Raw genomic sequence first — 19,739 nt, 5'->3', positions numbered from 1 at the left:
CCCTTGGTAAGTCCAACAGTGTCTCCATACCCACGGATGCTTGTCCGCTTCCTGTCGTAGGCAAAGTCGCAGGGTGGCTCTCATCCTTCACCTTTTGTTCCCCACTCGAACTATAGAGCTATCACAGCTCACTATATACTCCAGGCTCCACCCCATCAGTGAGTTCTTCATTAACAAATCGCTTAACCACAGACTTGATAAGAAGAAAACCCAGAGCACCTGTGAGCTGCCCTTATCAAGATGGCCGCTGCAACCTGACCTCTAGACCTAGTGTTAGCTCCATCTAGATAAGGGTACGGAGATTAGTCTCGTTAGCATCCCTATCTGTCGGGAGACCAAAATTTGCCCCTTTTATACCCCTTCATCCTGTCACAATCACAAGCGTGTTCCAAATGCCCACATTTGTGCAAAGTTTTGAATTTTGTAAACAGATGGTCTTCCATTTTAAAACCTGACTAATTGCTAATTAATGCCAATCCTGGAATTCCCTGAGCTGACAACAGTTGAAAGCAGAAGATTGTTAAAATAAATACCTTGTGAAAACATACACGTCTTTGATTCATGCTACTAATCCCTGCATTTAACTTTTTTGTTAGTGCCTCAGCCAAGCATCCAGCTTGCTGAGAGCTGTACTGCAGTACTACAAGCACACATAACTAAATAGCTAACTGAATGCAGCAGAAGATTACTGTATCTGTGTTTTAATCTGCAAACATCCAGGGTAACCCTATGCACGGATTGCTTTGACTACGTTTTATTGCTTACAGTAATCTGTTTTTATGTTACAATGAATCATTTTAAATGCAGGACACACTGTCTGTTGCTGGAAATTGTGTGGCACAATCGGAGGATGAATTGTTTCAGTGTCGGAGTTATTGCCTCCTTATAAATATTCATGTAGTGCTAAACCATTTTATTATCTAAACCACAGAAATATGTACTATACAGTATGTCAGCATAATAATTTACATCAAACAATTTAAGGTGGTGCAAATTATTTTTTATGCCCAGACAGCACAGTGAATTTTTTGACATTAATCTGGTTTCAGTGTGTAAGGGCCAATAATATAAAGATTAAGAATCAAATGACGGCATTATTTATTTGATCTCACAATAATGGCATGGGCATTAGGAATACCGTCCTAGATTTTGTCAATATACTCAAGCAAGAATCATAAAAAGAGGACCTACTGTGCAGTACTGAAGAGAGGTCTTTGTACTGTAATTAGGTCTACAGTACCTCTTTGGCCTGAGTCTTTTCTTTCATCTGTTCTACAAAGTATAAATGCATCTGCATTTTTGGTCCATGGTGTACAGTAGGAAGCTTATAGTATTTTATAAAAACACTGTAGTTCATGGTTAACCTTTTTGAAAACTGCACTCCTGTGACAACTCCCCTGTTGGTTCATTTCATGGTTTCAAGAGTTCATGGCATGTACCAAGCTCATAAATGGTTCTACATCACTGAATTGATTCTTTTTTACTACAGCTCATCTTTAATGAAGCCATCAATACCCAGAACACTAACTGAGGGACAAAGTAAAACACAACTGCCCTGTAAACACAGTTAATACACCTCAATCTACAATCATACATCTGCAAGATAGTTTAATACCAATCTAACTTCTGTGTGCCACTGGACTCTTTAAGCAGAAGAATTCTGGAGTGGCAGCTACTGTAGCAATTTCCACATAGTGTTTGCAATTTGTAGCAAGACAAACTTATGCTACCAGTAGTGGTAGGTAAAATCTTTTGCGTAGTTGTATTTGAGTTGAAGAGACAGCAAGCAAGGTATAGTACTGTAGTTCTAATGTGGTAGTGGAGTCCACAAATGAAACACGAGTTTACTTTTATAAAAGAATAGGTCTGCTTTAAACTGATTCATTTTGTTTATAAAGGCCAGCTCTTAAAATTAATTGTTCTAAACATTGACTTTCATCAATCCAGTTATACTGTATGTTAATAAAACATACTAATTCATCTTTTTTGATGACCCCAATAAACTGATGTCTGTCATGGGCCACTGAGCATGCAGTTTCAATCAGACCCCTGCAATAAAACGGTTCACCCAGTGAGCTGCATTCTGCTGGAACAGCTGCTGAGGATGTGTGGGAACACTACTGTAGTTAATCTTTGTCTTGTTGGGATTCATCCTGATGAAGGTATTTTAATAGTGTGTTCCCTAGGTCAGACGTAATATATAAATAGTTTGTTGGAATCGCCACTCCTAAAATACAGATTGTCTTTTTTTTCTATTTCAAATATAATGTCAGCCCAAGTTGCCCAAAAGCACATTATGCTGTTACTGGTTCTTGATTGCTCAGCTGTGCCACAAGTTTACTGATAAATAAATCAATAATTAAGCTGTTTCATACTTTGATCTGGAAGCAATTAGGCCTGTACCAAATATCAGTACATTAGCTAAACAGTTGTTTTTTATTATTTTTGAGCCAATGACTTCATTTCATATGCTAACAAAAATCAAAAGCATGACATATTAATGGTTCACTTCATTAGCAATGTGCAGCAAAGATTTAGACCATGCATTGTTCACGTGGCTAACTATTATTTTAGTCTAGTACGGGAGCCCAAACTTTAGCTAATATGATTTGTGCAAATTTACCATTTACTATTTTATCTGCTACTGTATACGGTATCTTTTGCAGATGTTTCTTTTATGATGGATGTACACACTGAGCATACAAGTCCACTTTACCCAGTCTGTAACATGTTTGTTTTGTTATTTTGTATTCTGATACAGTACCTTTTACATTTGACACTGCAGGGTTTTTTTTTTTTTTTTTTCCAGTAACATGCAATTTGTCTATCACACTACAGTATATTAATCTTTTTTTGAAAAAAATAATTCATGTTTTTCAATGTATTTACGAAACTCCTATTGAATATATAGGGGAATATGTTATATCTACTATCTGTAGATTTAAAGTATTACAGCAAACGTTCTGGCTTTCTGTCTCTGTTTTTATTGCTCTAATTCCCTATGAAAAAGAAGTTAACATACCGAGCACTCCTGCGCATTGTGTTCCAGCATTACACAGTGCCTGAAGTACGGTAAGTTGCAATGTGCCTTGACATACAGAGGATAAAGCATATTGAGAGGGGAGTACTCTTTATTATTCTTTAACAAATACACTTAAAATAAAGTACAGTACAATACTGTAGTATGCAAGAGGGAGATTCTTTGTTTCAAGCAACCGTGTTTCTTCAGCTTTTATAATATTTCCTCAGTACTCATTACTTTGGGCATACATTTGGTTAAAGGATTAAGTTAGTCTAATACAAGGATCAAAGTCCACACACAGTAATACAGTCCTGTTGTACTCCTTAATGAGGCTTTCATCAGCAGAAAAGACTTTGAAAGGTGAGGACTCCACCAAGGAATACATCTTTGGAGTCTTGTTGTGGCTTGTTTGTTTTCCTTGCTTAGTTGCTTGTTTATTTGGAGGTATTCGTATCAGGTTTGTCTGTGTGGAGTCCATTGGTTAACAAAGAGGCTGTGGGGGTGTGAATCTCGCTGTTAATTGGTCAGTAAACCAGGGTTGCTGCCTGCTCTTCTACAATAGATACTTAGGTACACAAGGAGTTCATTGGGCTTTATTAATGGGCCTTCCTCAATTTGTACAGCGACAACAAAGGCATTAAAACACTGTGTATGTGTACCATGTACCTTTTCACATTATAGCACAAATATAAAAGTATGTTTTATATTTTGGAATCTTCTGCCTCTGTCTCTCTCAGCGTTCTTGTCAAAGATGTTTTTTGGTTGTTATGTCAGAGTAACAATCCCAACTTCCTGTTGCTGTTGTCTGTGCCTGTTTGATGCTGACAATGTGGGCATTGCCCACGAGTGTATGTGGCAAACGTGAGCCGCCTCAGGGACCGCTGTGTTCAAAGTAGAGCAAAAAACAGACCAAAGCCGTTGCAGAGCCTCCTCTGGAGCAGGCCACTTCTAGGACGACTGGACCTGGGACTGCTGCGTTTACACTACAAAAAAAAAACCAAAAAGACCAAAGTCAGCATAAAAGTGGCTAGTGTAAATGAGGTATGAGTTAGTTCGGTTTACTGTAGCCAGGCACTTTGTTTTAGCTGTCTTGTGTGTATGTCCATCATCCCTACCCTCTCAGTTTTTAAGAATATAGTTTGAATTTCCTTTTCCTAAAGTATTTATTTAAATAACCAGCCTAGAAAGAAAGTGAAGTTAGCTACAGTACAAGTGCAGTTTTGATAGATTGCTACTAGGTGAAGGGATGCACATACAGTATAAAGAATTAAGAGATGGGACAAGCATGCATTTAGCTAACCCTAAGTAACATACATTTGGGCTCCTACTGGCTTTTCTGTCATGTCGTAGAAGGGGACAGGATGCTTTGCATTTTTTTTTTCTGTTCAGTGGAAATATACAAATATTCTCACTCAGTGAAAAGTGAAGAGTTTAGGGAGAGGGAGAGGGAGGTACTCTGCAATTGGCCAAAGAAAGCTGGCAATGTGACATTATCTTGTGTAACGCGGTAAACAAAGGGGGAGTGTTCTAGGGGCAGAGTCAACAACAGCAGAAACATGCAAAGCGAGTCAGGGAGTTCTGACCACTCTGGATAAATGTTGCTGCGCTGCATTTTATTTTAAAAAGCTAGGTATTGTGATGATGGAGGGTAGCATTTAGGAATCGCTTGCTTTACTGTAAATCTAGTTTGTACTAGTGTAGTGTGGAACAAGAAGGGCTTTTAGTATACTTCTATTTATTTATTTCTTAGCAGACGCCCTTATCCAGGGCGACTTACAATTGTTACAAGATATCACATTAGTTCACATTATACATTATTTCACATTATACAGATATCACATTATTTTTTACATACAATTACCCATTTATACAGTTGGGTTTTTACTGGCGCAATCTAGGTAAAGTACCTTGCTCAAGAGTACAGCAGCAATGTCCCCCACCTGGGATTGAACCCACGACCCTCCAGTCAAGAGTCCAGAGCTCTAACCACTACTCCACACTGCTGCCCTTTTATACAAGTTTTAGCAAGAAAGACCAGACTATATATTTTTAAATAGTCCAGGGGCTACTGTAATTGCTCAGTTTTTCCATTTGTAACCTGTCCATAGCTCATTCATAGCTTGATTCATACAGTATGGCCGATTTTTCAAGAAAAAAAAACAGAAACAAAAAAAACATTAATACTTTTAAAATGTCGTATTGCTGGGGCAATGAACTATAGTGGGGCTGAAAAAGCAGGAGATGCAGGTTTTGAATTCCAGCTCAGTGTGGTCATTAGACAGGTCACTTTGCTACCCTGTGCCCCACAAGTACAAACAGCATCCTAGTGGAAATGTGTCATCTGAGTTGGGCTGTCCTGGGAGCGGCAGGCATTATTAATGGTCATTCACCATTGATATATGATGCAGTAAATATAACCTCATCCATCTTATGATCTTGCTGTAACGTGGTTGGAAAGATACAGTCATGTAGCTCAGAAATGTACTGTAAATTTACTTTTGAACTGGCCTTTCCTTGTATAATGTACATTTTGCTGCTTGGATAGTGCAAACAAACAAGCCCTGGTTCTGGTTGTGAACATGTAGAGCCCCTTTCACACTGGCATGCTATAACCAGGTTGGAACTTACCTGGGTCGGCTACACGATTTCACACTGCTTTTGATAAAGCAGGGTTGACCTGGGTGACAGACGCAAGTAAACAATATGCGTATCAATGCCCCGGAAGCAGCTTGTTACAGACGCTTCCATCCAAGCTTCTCTGGACTGAACTGTCGGAACCAAATGTTGTTTAGATCAAATGTTTCTTCATCCCTGCTGAAATCTGGCTCATGGTCTGTCTCGAGCAACAAAAATATGGCTAAACAGAATAAACAAAAAAAGTTCCTTGCAGAAGTGAAACCTTCACGCAGGCGTGGCTGTTTGTTATTTCGTCGGCTTACGAACGGCCATCATGCATTTTGTCTTACTCGACCCGGTTCATAGCGTGTCAGCCCACAGCCTGAGGTGGGTCGCTGGGACCCGGGTACTACCCAGGTACGTGGTTTCACACTACACAGAATTGTGACCCCAGGTAGCCAGAACCTGGGTCCGGACCCGGGAATTGTAAGTGTGAAAGGGGCTTAGGTTTTTTCTCACTATTCACCTACAGTATGCTGTTTCATCCCACAGCCTGCTGAAAAACAAATTATTACATGTTTTATTAGTCTCCTCAACTGACCAAACAGCTTTCCGTGCCCCTAGCAACCAGCAAAATAATGAGTAGCAGACGCTTCCTATAGCAGCACAGGGGTCACCCGCTCCAAACGACCCACATACTGGAACACAATACAAGATCATTAACCCAAAACAAACAAACAGGAATTGGGTATCATCAACGTGGATTGTGTTCAGGGAATTAGACTTAAGGTGGTTTTTGTTTTTTATTGCATTTGCAATGGAGCGTAACTTTTTAAAACATTGTTTGCAGGTAGTAATGTTGTTACTAATTTAATCATCATCATTTAATCGTAATTCTTTTCTTTTGGTTCAAGCTGCAGAAGTTTTATTTGATGTTTTGTTAAAATACCCAAGAAAATTATCACAAAGAAATTGGAGACAGGTGCTCCTGTATCAAAGGACAGTTGCTTTATTGCTAGATATAAATGGTAGGTGTGGGCTCAGCTTTATGTTCTTAAATAGATTACTTTTACTGTAGAGAATCTGACTTTTACTTTTGGATGGCCCATGCAACTAATACAGGGTGTGTAGTAGTGGTTGCATTGTGAGGCACGAGGTACTTTTAAAACAACTGCATGCACATTTTGGAGGGTGTTATTGCATTTATGACTTTATTTTAATTTTATACTTTTTATTATTTTTTGTTGAATGTATCCTTCAACTGGTGCAAAATAGTCCCTATATTTTGGCTGTAGAGACTACAAATTGGCTTAAAGAATGTCTCTGCTGAATTCATTGTTCATTTATTTTTGTATGCAAATGTTTTTTACTTATTTTTTTATACTACACCTTGAATATATTGTTTAATTATATTTTTTATATAACTACAACTATAAAAAGTAAGAATAAAACTGCTTACCTACCTGTTTTATACATATTGGTAAGTGAATTTGATGTTTTGAAATGACTATTTCCTTACAATAATGACACTACACCTTTACATTGTAAAGGCCAAACCTTCGTTTATTTTTATCTCCAGCCTTCCTGGCTCTTGGTGCATCAGCTGGACTCTGGGGAGGCAGGGAGGCAGGCAGGCGGGCTGTCTGGCTTGCTTGCTGGGCGTTACTTATAGTCGATACAAAAGTAACGGCATTTTAATATACACTGATTTCTGCAATTACTGTACATTTATTTGCTTTAGTACTTAAACTGACTTAAATCAGAACCTAGCCTAGTTCTTTTTTGTTCTGAGCTGCTGATCGACTGCATTCTCTATTGACAGTGTTCGACTAATTATGAAAAAGATCAATATTTAAGTGACCTGTAATGGTGGCGAAATTCTCTTTTAAAAGCTGTTAACCCAAACGCACTTTGATGTATGCAATTGATTAATTACAGCTTTAAGAATGTGGTGAGGCAAAAAAAGTTTGGACATGTGATCACTAACAATCAATCAGGATGTGTAGTTTGTCCATGACATTTTATAATTTGCATTTATACTTAGGGCTTCTGTTTTTCTGTTTTTATTAATTTCATTTTTCTGTGCTTATTTTTAGCTACTGTATATTTGAGTTTTATGTAAACCATTTTTTTCCCCGGGGCTTTCGCTTTTTATATACTGTATGAAATTATTGTTTCCAGTTACTTTCCAAAATGCTTGTTTTTTTTTTTTTCAGTCAAAATATAGTAGTAACTCAACAGTACTTGCACACTTAAGTTGTACCTTCTTTCCTTTGCTGTCTTCCACATCGTAATCCTTATGGTCACCGGCACATTCTTCTGGGGTATTTGCGTGTAGGCATTTTATTACATTTTGACACAGTTTGCAATTCTGTTTTAAATCCTCCGTATCTTCACTGTAATACAGCTTTAAAGGCCGTGAACAAGCCTCCATTCCTAATTGTAATCTTCTCTTAAATCTTGCAAGCGGAGTCTCCAGTAGAAATGTAGGAATGTGCTGCTACCCAGTAGTTGGGATGGGTGTAAAGTATTCAGAACGAATCAGTGATAGATGTCAGAAAGGAGGGATATATATAGTAGTGTACGTGTTTTTTTTTGTTTTTTTTTAAATGAGAAGGGGGTGGTCAGCATGAATTGAGTAACCATTTCCACAGTTTTTCCCATGTTTTCTGTGTTTATTGGCTATACACCAATTTTACTTTTTTTGTGGGGGTGTTTTATCCGTTTTTATGGGTTAAACCTGAAAATCAGAAGCCCCAATTATACTTTAATATACATTTTGTTTAGTACAAATTATTGATATTTATGGAAATCTGTCAATACAGTATTATGAAGCTGTCTGTTATTGTATGTATGTGTGTATGTATGTATGTATGTATGTATGTATGTATGTATGTATGTGTGTATGTATGTAGGGACAAATGCCTTTAATTCCCTAAATCTGATGCATACAGTAATGTCCTGTACATAAAGTATACTCTATCACAGCTTAATTCACAGTACAGTATACTGTGTCTAGAACAGGGGTCTCCAACCTTGGTCCTGGAGAACCCTATCCAGCAGGTTTTATGTGTCTTTACATCATTAATTGGTTCAATTAAGTAACTGAGAGATTGGTTGAAATGAAAACCAGCAGCCACAGTAGCTCTCCAGGACCAGGGTTGGAGACCCCTGGTCTAGAATAAGCCAAGTATAGTTTCAGAATCTCTCCTTTTTGAAGGGAACAAGACAACACTTAAAATGGAAAGGGACATTTTCACACATGTTAGCTGCGAGGTTCGATTTCCTGCCTCGACGATTCTATTCAGTCCACCAGTGACCATGAGTGTATTTGACGTGTGGTCATTTATTTATTTTTTTTAGTCAGGGCTGAAGTTTAGTTTTTTGACTCCACAGTAAACGCGAACACAGAGATCAAGCTGTGTGCTTATAATAAGGACGAATAAATCGTTTTTTTTTCTGATCGAATTAAAATGTAATCGTATCCTGATGTAACTATCACTGACACTGTTATCTGCTCCGATATTGATTCATATTTTGTTATATACTGCTCTGATATTGATTCGTATTTTGTCATATACTTACTAGAACTGAAGTCATTGTATTTTATCTTGCTCTTAATTGTATTAATACTTGTACTGTGATTCTTGAAATGTATTTTTTGTTTGATTGTAAGTTGCCCTGGATAAGGGCGTCTGCTAAGAAATACATAATAATAATAATAATAATAATATAGGCTAGTATCGTATACTGTAGTCTGTTGTCCATACTACACACTGGTCTACTTAAACTACTGTTGCTAATGTGTAACTCCATCCGTGTAAAACATAAATGCAATAGGCTTTTTTGTGATTGTCGGTTATGGAGCTGAAAGAATGCTGAAGAGCAGAGACATGCAGAGTTGGAAACATGGTAATATTTCAATTATCAAGAGGAGCTTGGGGCACCTTGCTGCTACTGTCAGGTAAATCCAATTCCTATCCTGTTTTGGAATTGGAAGACCCTAGAGCGTGCTGTATCCCTATTGCCATGCAGTGTATCTGCATTGAATTCTACTTCACATAATCATAATTGTATGATTTTCTGTAGAAGGAACAGTATTATTAAAAAAAAACAAATTATCATGGGTGTTGACACTAGATAGGGAGGATCAAGGAGAATCACCCTTAGGCTGGCTTGGTCATGTAGACTACACACCCACACCTGCACATTTTTAGTTCATTTCATTTTAATCTTTTATATCTGTTGTTGTTGTTGTTTGTTAATCATATGTAATAATAATAATAATAATAATAATAATAATAATAATAATAATAATAATAATAATAATAATAATAATAAATTCTTAATATTGTTCACATTAAACTCCAAAGAGCATGAAGTTAAGCATTTTGTAAGTGACAAGATATAACAAGCAAGGTAAATAACTCATAAATAACACAAACGTTACTTTTAGTTGTGCACTATAGTAATCTGAAGGCAGCTAATTGAAAAGAAGTAGGCCTATAGTATGTGCAGCAGGAACTATACTATTGGAAAACAATTGTCTTCATTCTTAGTCCTTGACTAAATTGTGTTTACTATGAGACTGACATGGCATGCACAGGATCTCACTGTCAATGTTGGTTACTCAGATCTAATTATAAAACGGATTGTTAGAATGCTGCATGCTGATTGGTCCATCAGTGTTCCAAGCCGTTATAATATCCAGCACAATATCAAGATTAGGAACAAAGGCAAATCAGTGCACCTGTGCTAACCACGTATCACTGCGCCACCAAAATCAAAGAAAATACCTGTCAAAATACCTGCTGTCATTGAACATACTGAGACATCAAGGTGTTTTGTCATGTCTTCCAGTTTTATACTAATTTGCACTACAAACCAGTTTGCTATTTTAAACAAGACACTGTTTTGGTATTTTATTTGTAGTACATACCAGTCGTTTTCTGTAACTTCGGTCGGATCCAGTTGTCAGCTATTCAGTTTTATTTTCCTCCTTTTAGTTGGTATCAGCCATCGTTTTTAAATGTGGATATTTTTTATATTTTTCGGCAGTATTTACATTACTACACGCGATGTCTTAACCACCCGACTCTCGCCTTTCTTCACTGTCTCTCTTCTCCCTTACTACCGTGCAATCACTCTCCTTACACGTACAAAAATGTAACATTGACGTGCTAATACCACAAAACAAACACATTGGGCTCTTAAGTGATTAAATGACTGGCTTTTTCTAAAAAATAAAAAAATATATATTATATGGGAGTGAATTACCTAGCAACAATGTTACGTTGAATATGTAGGAAGGCAGGCACCTCACAAGCAAGGTTTTTTTGATAGTTATTTAAAGTCAGTTATTAAAAAAAAAAAAAAAATGCTGTTACTGAAACAAAAAAAAAAAAAAGAAAATGTTTAACTTGAATATTATTTTCTGTTGTGGAAGGTTATACCTTAAAATGTTAATAAATCTTTAGAAACTATACAGATTTCTCCTGTCTTTTTTATAAAACGTTTATAAATCTGTTTTATAAAAGCAATAAGGCACTTGAGGGCTTGGGTTGTGCTCGATATTGTCACATCTTAGTTGGTTGCAGGCACTCGACTCAATAAGTGAAATCTGTAAAAATAATTCACTGTGGATTATTTTCTTACCGATTTCCAACACTGAGTTGTTTATGCCACTTGAAACATTTCTAAATAATACTTGTTTGATAATGAGATTTCAATTGATTTGTTACTTTGGTAATTGGATTTGTTTTTTGCTCTTTTGTTACCCTTCAAACAGTTAATGTTTGTCTCTCACATTGTGGGAATGTTGTCATGAGTTCCTCTGAGTTTGAGTTTGAAATCCCACTTACACAGACACAATTGTCTGTTGTAAGTGAGGATAGAAGTGAGGACTATGTTTTAGATGCAAACCGTGAAAGTGGCATTAGAAAAATAAAAATGTGAATAACAAAGGAATGTGAACCAGCAACTGGAAGTCCCAAGTTATTGATCGTTTTGCCAAACCTAAAAAAGATTAAGACCTAAATATCAATGCCAGCGGTTTTCGAGAAGTACTCCAGGCAAAATGCAAGTGTGCTGTAAGCGTGTTTGAACAATGTTTAAATAAAGGAAATACAAAAGTGCCTGTGTAACTGATGGAGATTTACCAAGTGATGATGACATTGTTGTTGTTCCTGAATGTGCCCAGAAGATATGTGAAATAAAAATAAAGGTGGATGTTTATATGGAAGTGAATTTGTAAGTTTTTTTTTTTTTACATTTGTTAATGTTTAATTATATTACTTTTCTTTAACAATATGAAATGCTAAACTGAAATTGCAAGCCCTTTTCTAAGTGTTATGTGTAATACAGTGATTGATGCGTAATCAAATGGTTTTCACTTTTCTGTTGAATTGTTCTGACTGGTTTCGTTGATGAATCAATGGCTTTCTTTGGATTCGTAGCACAAACTGTGGATTCGTTAATCAACTTTGTATCTGCCAAAGTCACACAGCCACTTAATTAATTAATCAATCAAAATATCAAATGGTGACGTCACAGAAATGTTTTAAGCCTGATTACAATTGTCTTTTTTTAATACCTACTGTAAACAAAAGCAGACGTCTCCATTTCACCACGCACACTAAGGGTAGTAACATTTGAAAATAATGTCTGGCTTACATGAGCTCATGAGGGTTTTTTTGTAGTTTTCTGTAGTGGTGTTTTTTTATGTTTTTTTATTTTTTATTTTTTTTAAAACAAACAGTGGACGAACAGATAAACAAGTATCGTGCTGGTTGAAAGCCAGCACGTATAGCAATTGTTATTTTAACTTTATAAATTCTCTCCTGTTCTTCACTTACGAACACCCAACCCTGAGTGAGTGAAACATTCACCCTTTTATGCAGCTGTACTGAGATTGGATTGCTAATCAATCATTCAATTGGAATCTCGGTACATCTGCACGTGAACTACTTTGTGCACTTCCCGTGCCCCCATACAAATACCCCTTTTAATCTGCACGTGAAGTGATTGTGCCTTCCTTGTGTCTAAATACAATTATACATGTTATAACACTCATGCTACATAACCCAACATTATATCCACCAATACACATACACTGACATTAATACACCACACGCAACATATAAATATAAAATACACACAGGGGCGGGGTACCCCGCCACACTGGCACAACAGTTTTTAATTTTGATCTGCAATATGGGAATTCACTTTAAGGGATAGAAAATGTGGTCTGATCTGTACTACTGTAAATGTCCTTGTTTGTTTTTCAGTCCATGCCCTCTGAGTTAAATGTTTTCTGCCTTGTGTTTTAGCCTCGGCACCAGTATCCAGCGTGAGTAGACGTCGAGTTTCTCCCAGTTACAATTCCATCTGGGAGAAGAGGAGTGCCATCATGTCGAACATCACCATCGACCCGGAGCTCAAGCCTGGAGAGTATGTCATCAAGAGCCTCTTTGCAGAGTTCGCAATCCTGGCAGAAAAGAAGATTGAAGTGGTGATGGCAGAGCCACTGGTGAGTGCCACACTGATACAGCATGCTATAAAACCTACTTTTGAAATAAAAAGCCATGAAATCTTTGTTTTTTCTAAAAGCACAGCCCTGGTTTGTTAGATTTGTTCTCCCAATCTCTGATCAATTTTGGATACTTTTTGTATCTGTTTTGTGCTCATTTCTTCACCCTGACCTGGTAATCCAAGTCCTAAAATGAAAACTAACCCAATATCACTGTCTAGCCAACCTTACTTGGCAAATCTGCAGTAATTACCTTTGCAGTACTGTTTTTTGAATTGGTATAGATTTCGGAATCGGTTCTGATTTAATCTCACAGACGGTGAACACTGTTTACAGTACTGGAAATCAACAAATGTTTAAAAAGCATATTGAACCTGTACTAAAATGAAATATTTGGGAAAAGTTAACTTTGGAGTATTGTAACAGATCAAATCATGCAAAATGACTGGATGAGAAATTCTGTTCATTTTACCCCAAAAAGTACAACTTTCCATTTTTGAGGTGGAAAAATTAAATAAAGTGCTAGTAAATTAATCTAATTCTAACACTGGAATACAACTGACGAACTGCTTGATTAGGATATTCTTTTGCATAGATTTCAGAGGAGACAGTTAGTTATTACATTTAGTAAAGAATAGAATTAGTAAACAAGGGGTCTGAACTTCCTGAGTTCTTGTCCACTGAACCTCTGCATTTCCAACACTACGTTCATTCTGCAAAGTTAAGAATACTGTTCTGAAACCAGTTAACTACTGGTTAACTTGCTACCACAGCACCTGTAACTATCTGTAGACTGTTCTGTTTGCTACCCTGGACATCAAGGGACCGTAAATAATTCTGACATACTGTGTCAAGTGTTAAATGAGATAACTAACTGCGGTAAAGTGGTACTGTTTAAGAAGTGCAATTATGTTCCAGGGCCGTTTGGTGAGGAGCCATACTGCTATTTCTCCTTGTAAGAATCGCTTTAATATGGTAAATTGAGAGAGCCAAGTCAATGACCATGCAACTGGGAGAATTGAAGTGATAACAGAAGCACTTAAGTGGGGGGGAAAAAAGCTTTTAATGCATATATTAATAACCTCTTTGTGTATCTGCCTATCCAAACCCTGCATTAATCAACAAGAGGGCAGGGTTTCCTGTTTCAAGTATGCAGTTCAGTCAATGCGGACAGAATGAAGAACAAAGTATGTTTGATAGCAGAAGAGCCAAAATTAGAAATAACATTGTGAGCCAATGGAAATAAACTTACCGTTAGATAGACCTGGAGAGATCTGAAGAGAACTAAAGAGAGTGAAAGTGGTTTGCACTTTTGCTGAAGGAAATGGAGGGTGTACATAGTGGAACTGTGTGTGTGTGTGTGTGTGTGTGATTTTTTTCCCAGTAGGGCTTATATGTGTTCCCAGAATGCTGGCCAAACTGCGTTTTCATTGGTTCTCTGGTCTTCAGATCAAAGAACCACCTCTAGTCTTGAGGTATAAGGGCTTCATTATTTAGGTTGAAGTGACATGTTCTGTATGATGTATTGAAGATCGGTAAACCATAACAGAGCCCTGTTTGTAAGGACTAGTGAGGAGTTTTATAATTCAAGTAATTGAGATTTTCAATAAACTTAGCCTGGCTTGCTGTATGAGGCAGGTTATAAAATAAAAGGTGATCAAAGATTATCAAAGTTGGTCAAATCCATCTTACTGCAGGTGTCTAGAATGTGCAAATGCAAAAACACAAGGCAAAATGCAACTACTGCTTGGCACCAATATTGTGAACTACTGTTAATAATGACAATGAAAAAAGGCTTTTCTAGTCTTTTTAAATTCAGTTCAAACTCTGGGGCTCAAAAATAATTGAAACAAAATTAATTTAACTGCTGCCAATATTTTCAGAAATGTGAAATAATATGCCATCATGGTTTCATCAAGATTTACAAATATGCATACCATCATATAGAATAGCAAGGTACGAAAGAACAAAAGTGTTTTTATGTTCAGGAATGTGTGAAAGCAAACTGCACTTGTTCTGTCTTTTTATTCCTGATATTGATATCATAATGGAAAAAAAAAATATGCAGAAAGTGCAGTATACAGTACATTATCTCTAAATCGCCTTGTCTTGCCTGTGTTGCATTTTAAAGGCTTTGGATGTATGAGTGGTCACCTGAGAGACAGATTTTATAGGAGGGAAAAAAACCTATATGATCTTATGTGTTCTAATAATCAGATTTTAGTGAACGTGTGCTATGACTCAGACTTCTTGTTCCTATTATTTCTCAGGCTCTGAAATGCATCGGCATGGCAGCTGGGAGATGCAGATAGAGGTCACTCGGGGACATTGCACATCGAAGATTATAATTAGTTTTGCTGCTTGGCTGATGGTATTAGGGCTGGTTTTACTGACCTTCATGGTTTTAAAACCAAATTAGTTAAAATGCTGTTAATTATGCAGAGAACAGTGGCAGCTAACATTTGCAGAAGCCCACTTCACATTTTAAAAACTTTCCTTATTGTTCAGAAGTTTTAGTTGCTTGATACCTTTACCAGCAATCTAAAAGGTTTGGTAAGGCTGGCATTTACAGGTAACGTACTGTAGGGTGTTTGTTTATTTATTTATTTATTTATTTTTAAAACCTGGACCCAGATATTAAAAAGGGTTATACGCATCGCAAATGTTTTGCGCTGTGCACAAATATAATGTATGCATAGTGCAATTTAGCAGGAGTGTCCGACAGTTTGCAAGATCCTGCCATCCAAGGTTACTACAACAATGGAAAACACCCAGCCATCATACAAGGTTCTGTCCACATCTATATAATGATTTATATTCAAAAGAACGATTGTGATCGCAGCATCACTAGTGTTAATACATGTTTAAAAAATAAACAGGGAAGCTGCAATCATGATCGTTCTTTCTGACCGAAAGAAAACGAATCCCTTTCCCAAGCATGCTTTCTTGATGCTGAAAGAATAACTCCCAAAACAGAATCAAGAGTACAGCACGGTATCATAGTGCATACCGTCGGTATGTAACATAGACAGACCTGGCAGATACTAAACAACTACCTGTATAATGAATGGAAAGCTTTACTTTAATAGACACATACAGCAGTACATCAACCCTAGATCGATCAAGCAACAGTTTGCACCTCCTTACCTTGCATTCTCATAGATTTCAATATCAAAGACACTGCTTATACAGTAGTAGGCTAGGCTACTGTATTGCTAATTTAAAGTTAATATATAATACATGGATGAAGGCTGTATTTGCATCCTGAGCCATTCAGGGGAAAAAAAAGCGTAATACCACAGTAGTGACATCAAAAAGTGATAATTCCTCTTGAACTTTGACCCATTCGACTCCTCGAGACCATCACTTTCAATTCAAACACAAAATGTCTCGTTTTCAATCACTCGACAACACCCACAGTACAGAAATGTCCATTAATGATCAACACAATGAGAATATGTTAAAAAAAAAAAATGATGTAAAGCTGGTACATTCTTATCTCAGAAACTGGATAGGAACGAGAAATTTAAAACAAGGCAATCACCCAAATAAAGCTGAAGCACTAACGGATAACGACATAATAGTAGCATCACATGCGTATCCATGTATTATACAAAATAATAGAGTGAGTTACAGGAAAACAATTCCGTGTCAGGTTTCTGTGACAGCTTATAAATTACTCGACCTTCGGTCTCGTAATTTATGACATAACAGAAATCCTAGATGGAATTATTTTCCTGTAACTCACTGAATCCCATCTATTATTATTATTATTTTTTTTTTAAATTTAGTCGTTGCCAATTAGTTTTTATTATTTTCTCCCCAATTTGAAATGCCCAATTATTTTTTAGGCTCAGCTCATCGCTACCACCGGGGCGAAGATGAACACACGCTGTCCTCTGAAGCGTGTGCTGTCAGCCGCCCGCTTCTTTACACACTGCGAACTCACCGCGCAGCCGACTCAGAGCTACAGCGTCGGAGGACAATGCAGCTCTGGGCAGCTTACAGGCAAGCCCGCAGGCGCCCGGCCAGACTACAGGGGTCGCTGCTGCGCGGTGAGCCGAGGACACCCTGGCCGACCTAACCCTCCCTCCCCCCGGGCAACGCTCAGCCAATTGAGCACCGGCCCCTGGGAGCTCCCGTCCACGGTCGGCTGTGGAATAGCCTGGACTCGAACCGGCGACGTCCAGGCTATAGAGCGCATCCTGCACTCTAGCGAGTGCTTTTACTGGATGCGCCACTCGGGAGCCCCCATCTATTATTATTATTTTTATATATATATATATATATATATATATATATATATATATATATATATATATATATATATATATATATATATATATATATATATGCTGTAAAAAAAAAAGGTGAACCCAGCTGGGGTTGTTGTTTATAACAGACGCCCTTATCCAGGGTGACTTACAGTTCTTGCCAAAAAACACATTACAAAAATAAGATTACTCCAGACACTGAGCAATAGCTGTTTGATAAACGGGATCATGGCTAATACTGAGAGAGAAAAAAAAAAAAAGAAAAAAACGGATGGTACTGTAACAGAAAACAAGAAAGTCAAAAAATGTAATGGCCCTTTTTAAATGTTTAGCTTATTAGCCATGCTTATGCCTGTCTGTGATAATGATAAACATTAGATACAAATGTATGCATGTTTGCAAATTTCATATGCTTAAGCACAAAATTATTTGAATTGCTACGAAGGCCAAATTTGAATGAAAAGTTTTGCGATAAGCATGACAGACTTGCAATGCGCAGACTGTTTCTGTTACATGCGTTTAGCTAAGTGCCCTATCCTCAGCAACATTGGCAAAGGGCCGCAGTGCCCAAGAGCTCAATCTGTAAAATATCCCTGTAGTTGCATTCTCCAAAGGCTCCCTTTCCTTTTCATGCCACTCACCCAGTAATTCCACACTCAGGTATAAGGACAAAGCTGACTTTTTTTTAGAATTTTTTTTTTTTTTAATTTATTTTTGTTATTTATTTCTCATTGATATCAGAAGCATACTTTGACACCCGCGATCTGCATTCCATGCTATTGACTATGCCATACAGGTGTGGTAGGAGCAGGGGGCGTGGTGAGAGGGGGGGCGGTTGGAAGGGGTTTTCAGCAGGAGTATGAGTAAGGGATACACATGTGCAGACTGCATCCACAGGCAGTGTTCTTGGCCGGCTCCATGCTGAGATTCCTGTCTTAGGGGCTTTCGAATAGAGTAGTGTTTTCAGCATTGTGGGTTTGTTTTACAGTCCACACTTCTGTAAATGTGTTGATGTATATTGTAAGGAGCACGGGTCTTTATAATATAATTTGATATTTTGTCCTTCTCCTTCATCTTGACACTTATCCAGTTAGCAAGTCGCTACAATATATTTTTATTTAAATTATATGTTGAATAGCCTACACTATCCTGTGGTCCATTGTTTCATTTCTCCATTTAGTAGCTTATTTATGTATTTGTGGGGGTGGGCATACAACTTCAGGGGTGCCAATGCTACCGATGTGTGTTGAGCTTTGATTTTGCATTCCATGTGCAGGTTATATTTCAGTGTGGTTATATTTCAGAGAGGAATATTGATATGTACTGTAACACCTATGATAGCTGCTTGGTAGGGTATTGTTAACAGTCCATTGTCGTGTAGTATTCCAATTCTGTGCATTCACGCGTAGCTCTTGTGCATTTCTGCTATATCAGTAATGAATGTGCAGGTGGTTTTGAGAGGCACAAACACATTTGCGAATTGAGCAAAAAAATGCTATTTTCCCAACTTCGCGCAACTGTTTTGTGCCGTGTTGGAAAATATCAATTTTTGTGCAAAAGCACTAATTTTTGCGAGGCACTAATTTTGCGCATCGCTTCGATCTGGGCCCTGGACTGGTAATTTGTTTAATCCACACATTGGCGGTGTTTACATGCAAGTTTAAATCGCGCTACTATAGTGCATTCATGACGTGTCACACGCAAATGACGCATGATTGTGCTTGTTACAAAAGTGCACTGCAGAAAAAGTGTGTGACTTAAGTGTCATTACACTTTGGTAAAGTGCACGCTAATTGGCCTAATTAGTCCCATAGCAACAAACTCCACAGTTGTGCAAAATACTTAACGATAGACTTTCATGAAATAACACGATACCTCCTCCACTTCCCCTGTGTAAAAGAACGCTCTTCTCAGGGATACGGTCTTTCTGTCCTCCTCTGTAGCGCAAGTAAGATTTTCCTTATCCCAGTCTTACTAATACAAATCAGCTAAATATCCATCCATTATCAATCCGCTTCTCCTGATAAGGGTCGCGGCTAAATTATATATAAATTGCATATAGAGATGTTGATTTATACCATTATTTATTAATTTCAGTGTATTATGAATGATGCATGAGAACTACTAGATTGTTATGACCAGCATTATTATCATAATAATAATACTATGAATAATGTAGCTTTTTTCCCGCAGGATGTTTTACGCTTCCACCCCTTCTGACAGCACGAAACACCAGGACCGCTGGACGGATGAGGAAACTCATTCCCTCCTCCAAATTATTGCGGACCTGGGGGTTATG

General features: G+C 37.5%; 1 protein-coding gene across 13 annotated transcripts in view; it reads left to right on the top strand.

The window, feature by feature from the left end:
- fryl (furry homolog, like) overlaps window positions 1-19,739 on the top strand; it is a 202,741-nt gene that overhangs the window by 82,371 nt on the left and 100,631 nt on the right. For all 13 annotated transcript variants that reach the window (XM_059026514.1, XM_059026492.1, XM_059026502.1 and 10 more), the window contains one exon: window positions 12,967-13,166. In XM_059026514.1, the coding sequence (XP_058882497.1) occupies window positions 13,047-13,166 (120 nt within the window). In that variant the 5' untranslated portion in view covers window positions 12,967-13,046. The remainder of the gene's footprint in view (window positions 1-12,966; window positions 13,167-19,739) is intronic.

This window comes from Acipenser ruthenus, chromosome 1, assembly GCF_902713425.1.
Source record: "Acipenser ruthenus chromosome 1, fAciRut3.2 maternal haplotype, whole genome shotgun sequence".
Lineage (NCBI taxonomy): Eukaryota > Metazoa > Chordata > Actinopteri > Acipenseriformes > Acipenseridae > Acipenser > Acipenser ruthenus.
Note: the sequence above shows the minus strand (reverse complement) of the source record. Positions and strands in the feature narration are given on the sequence as shown.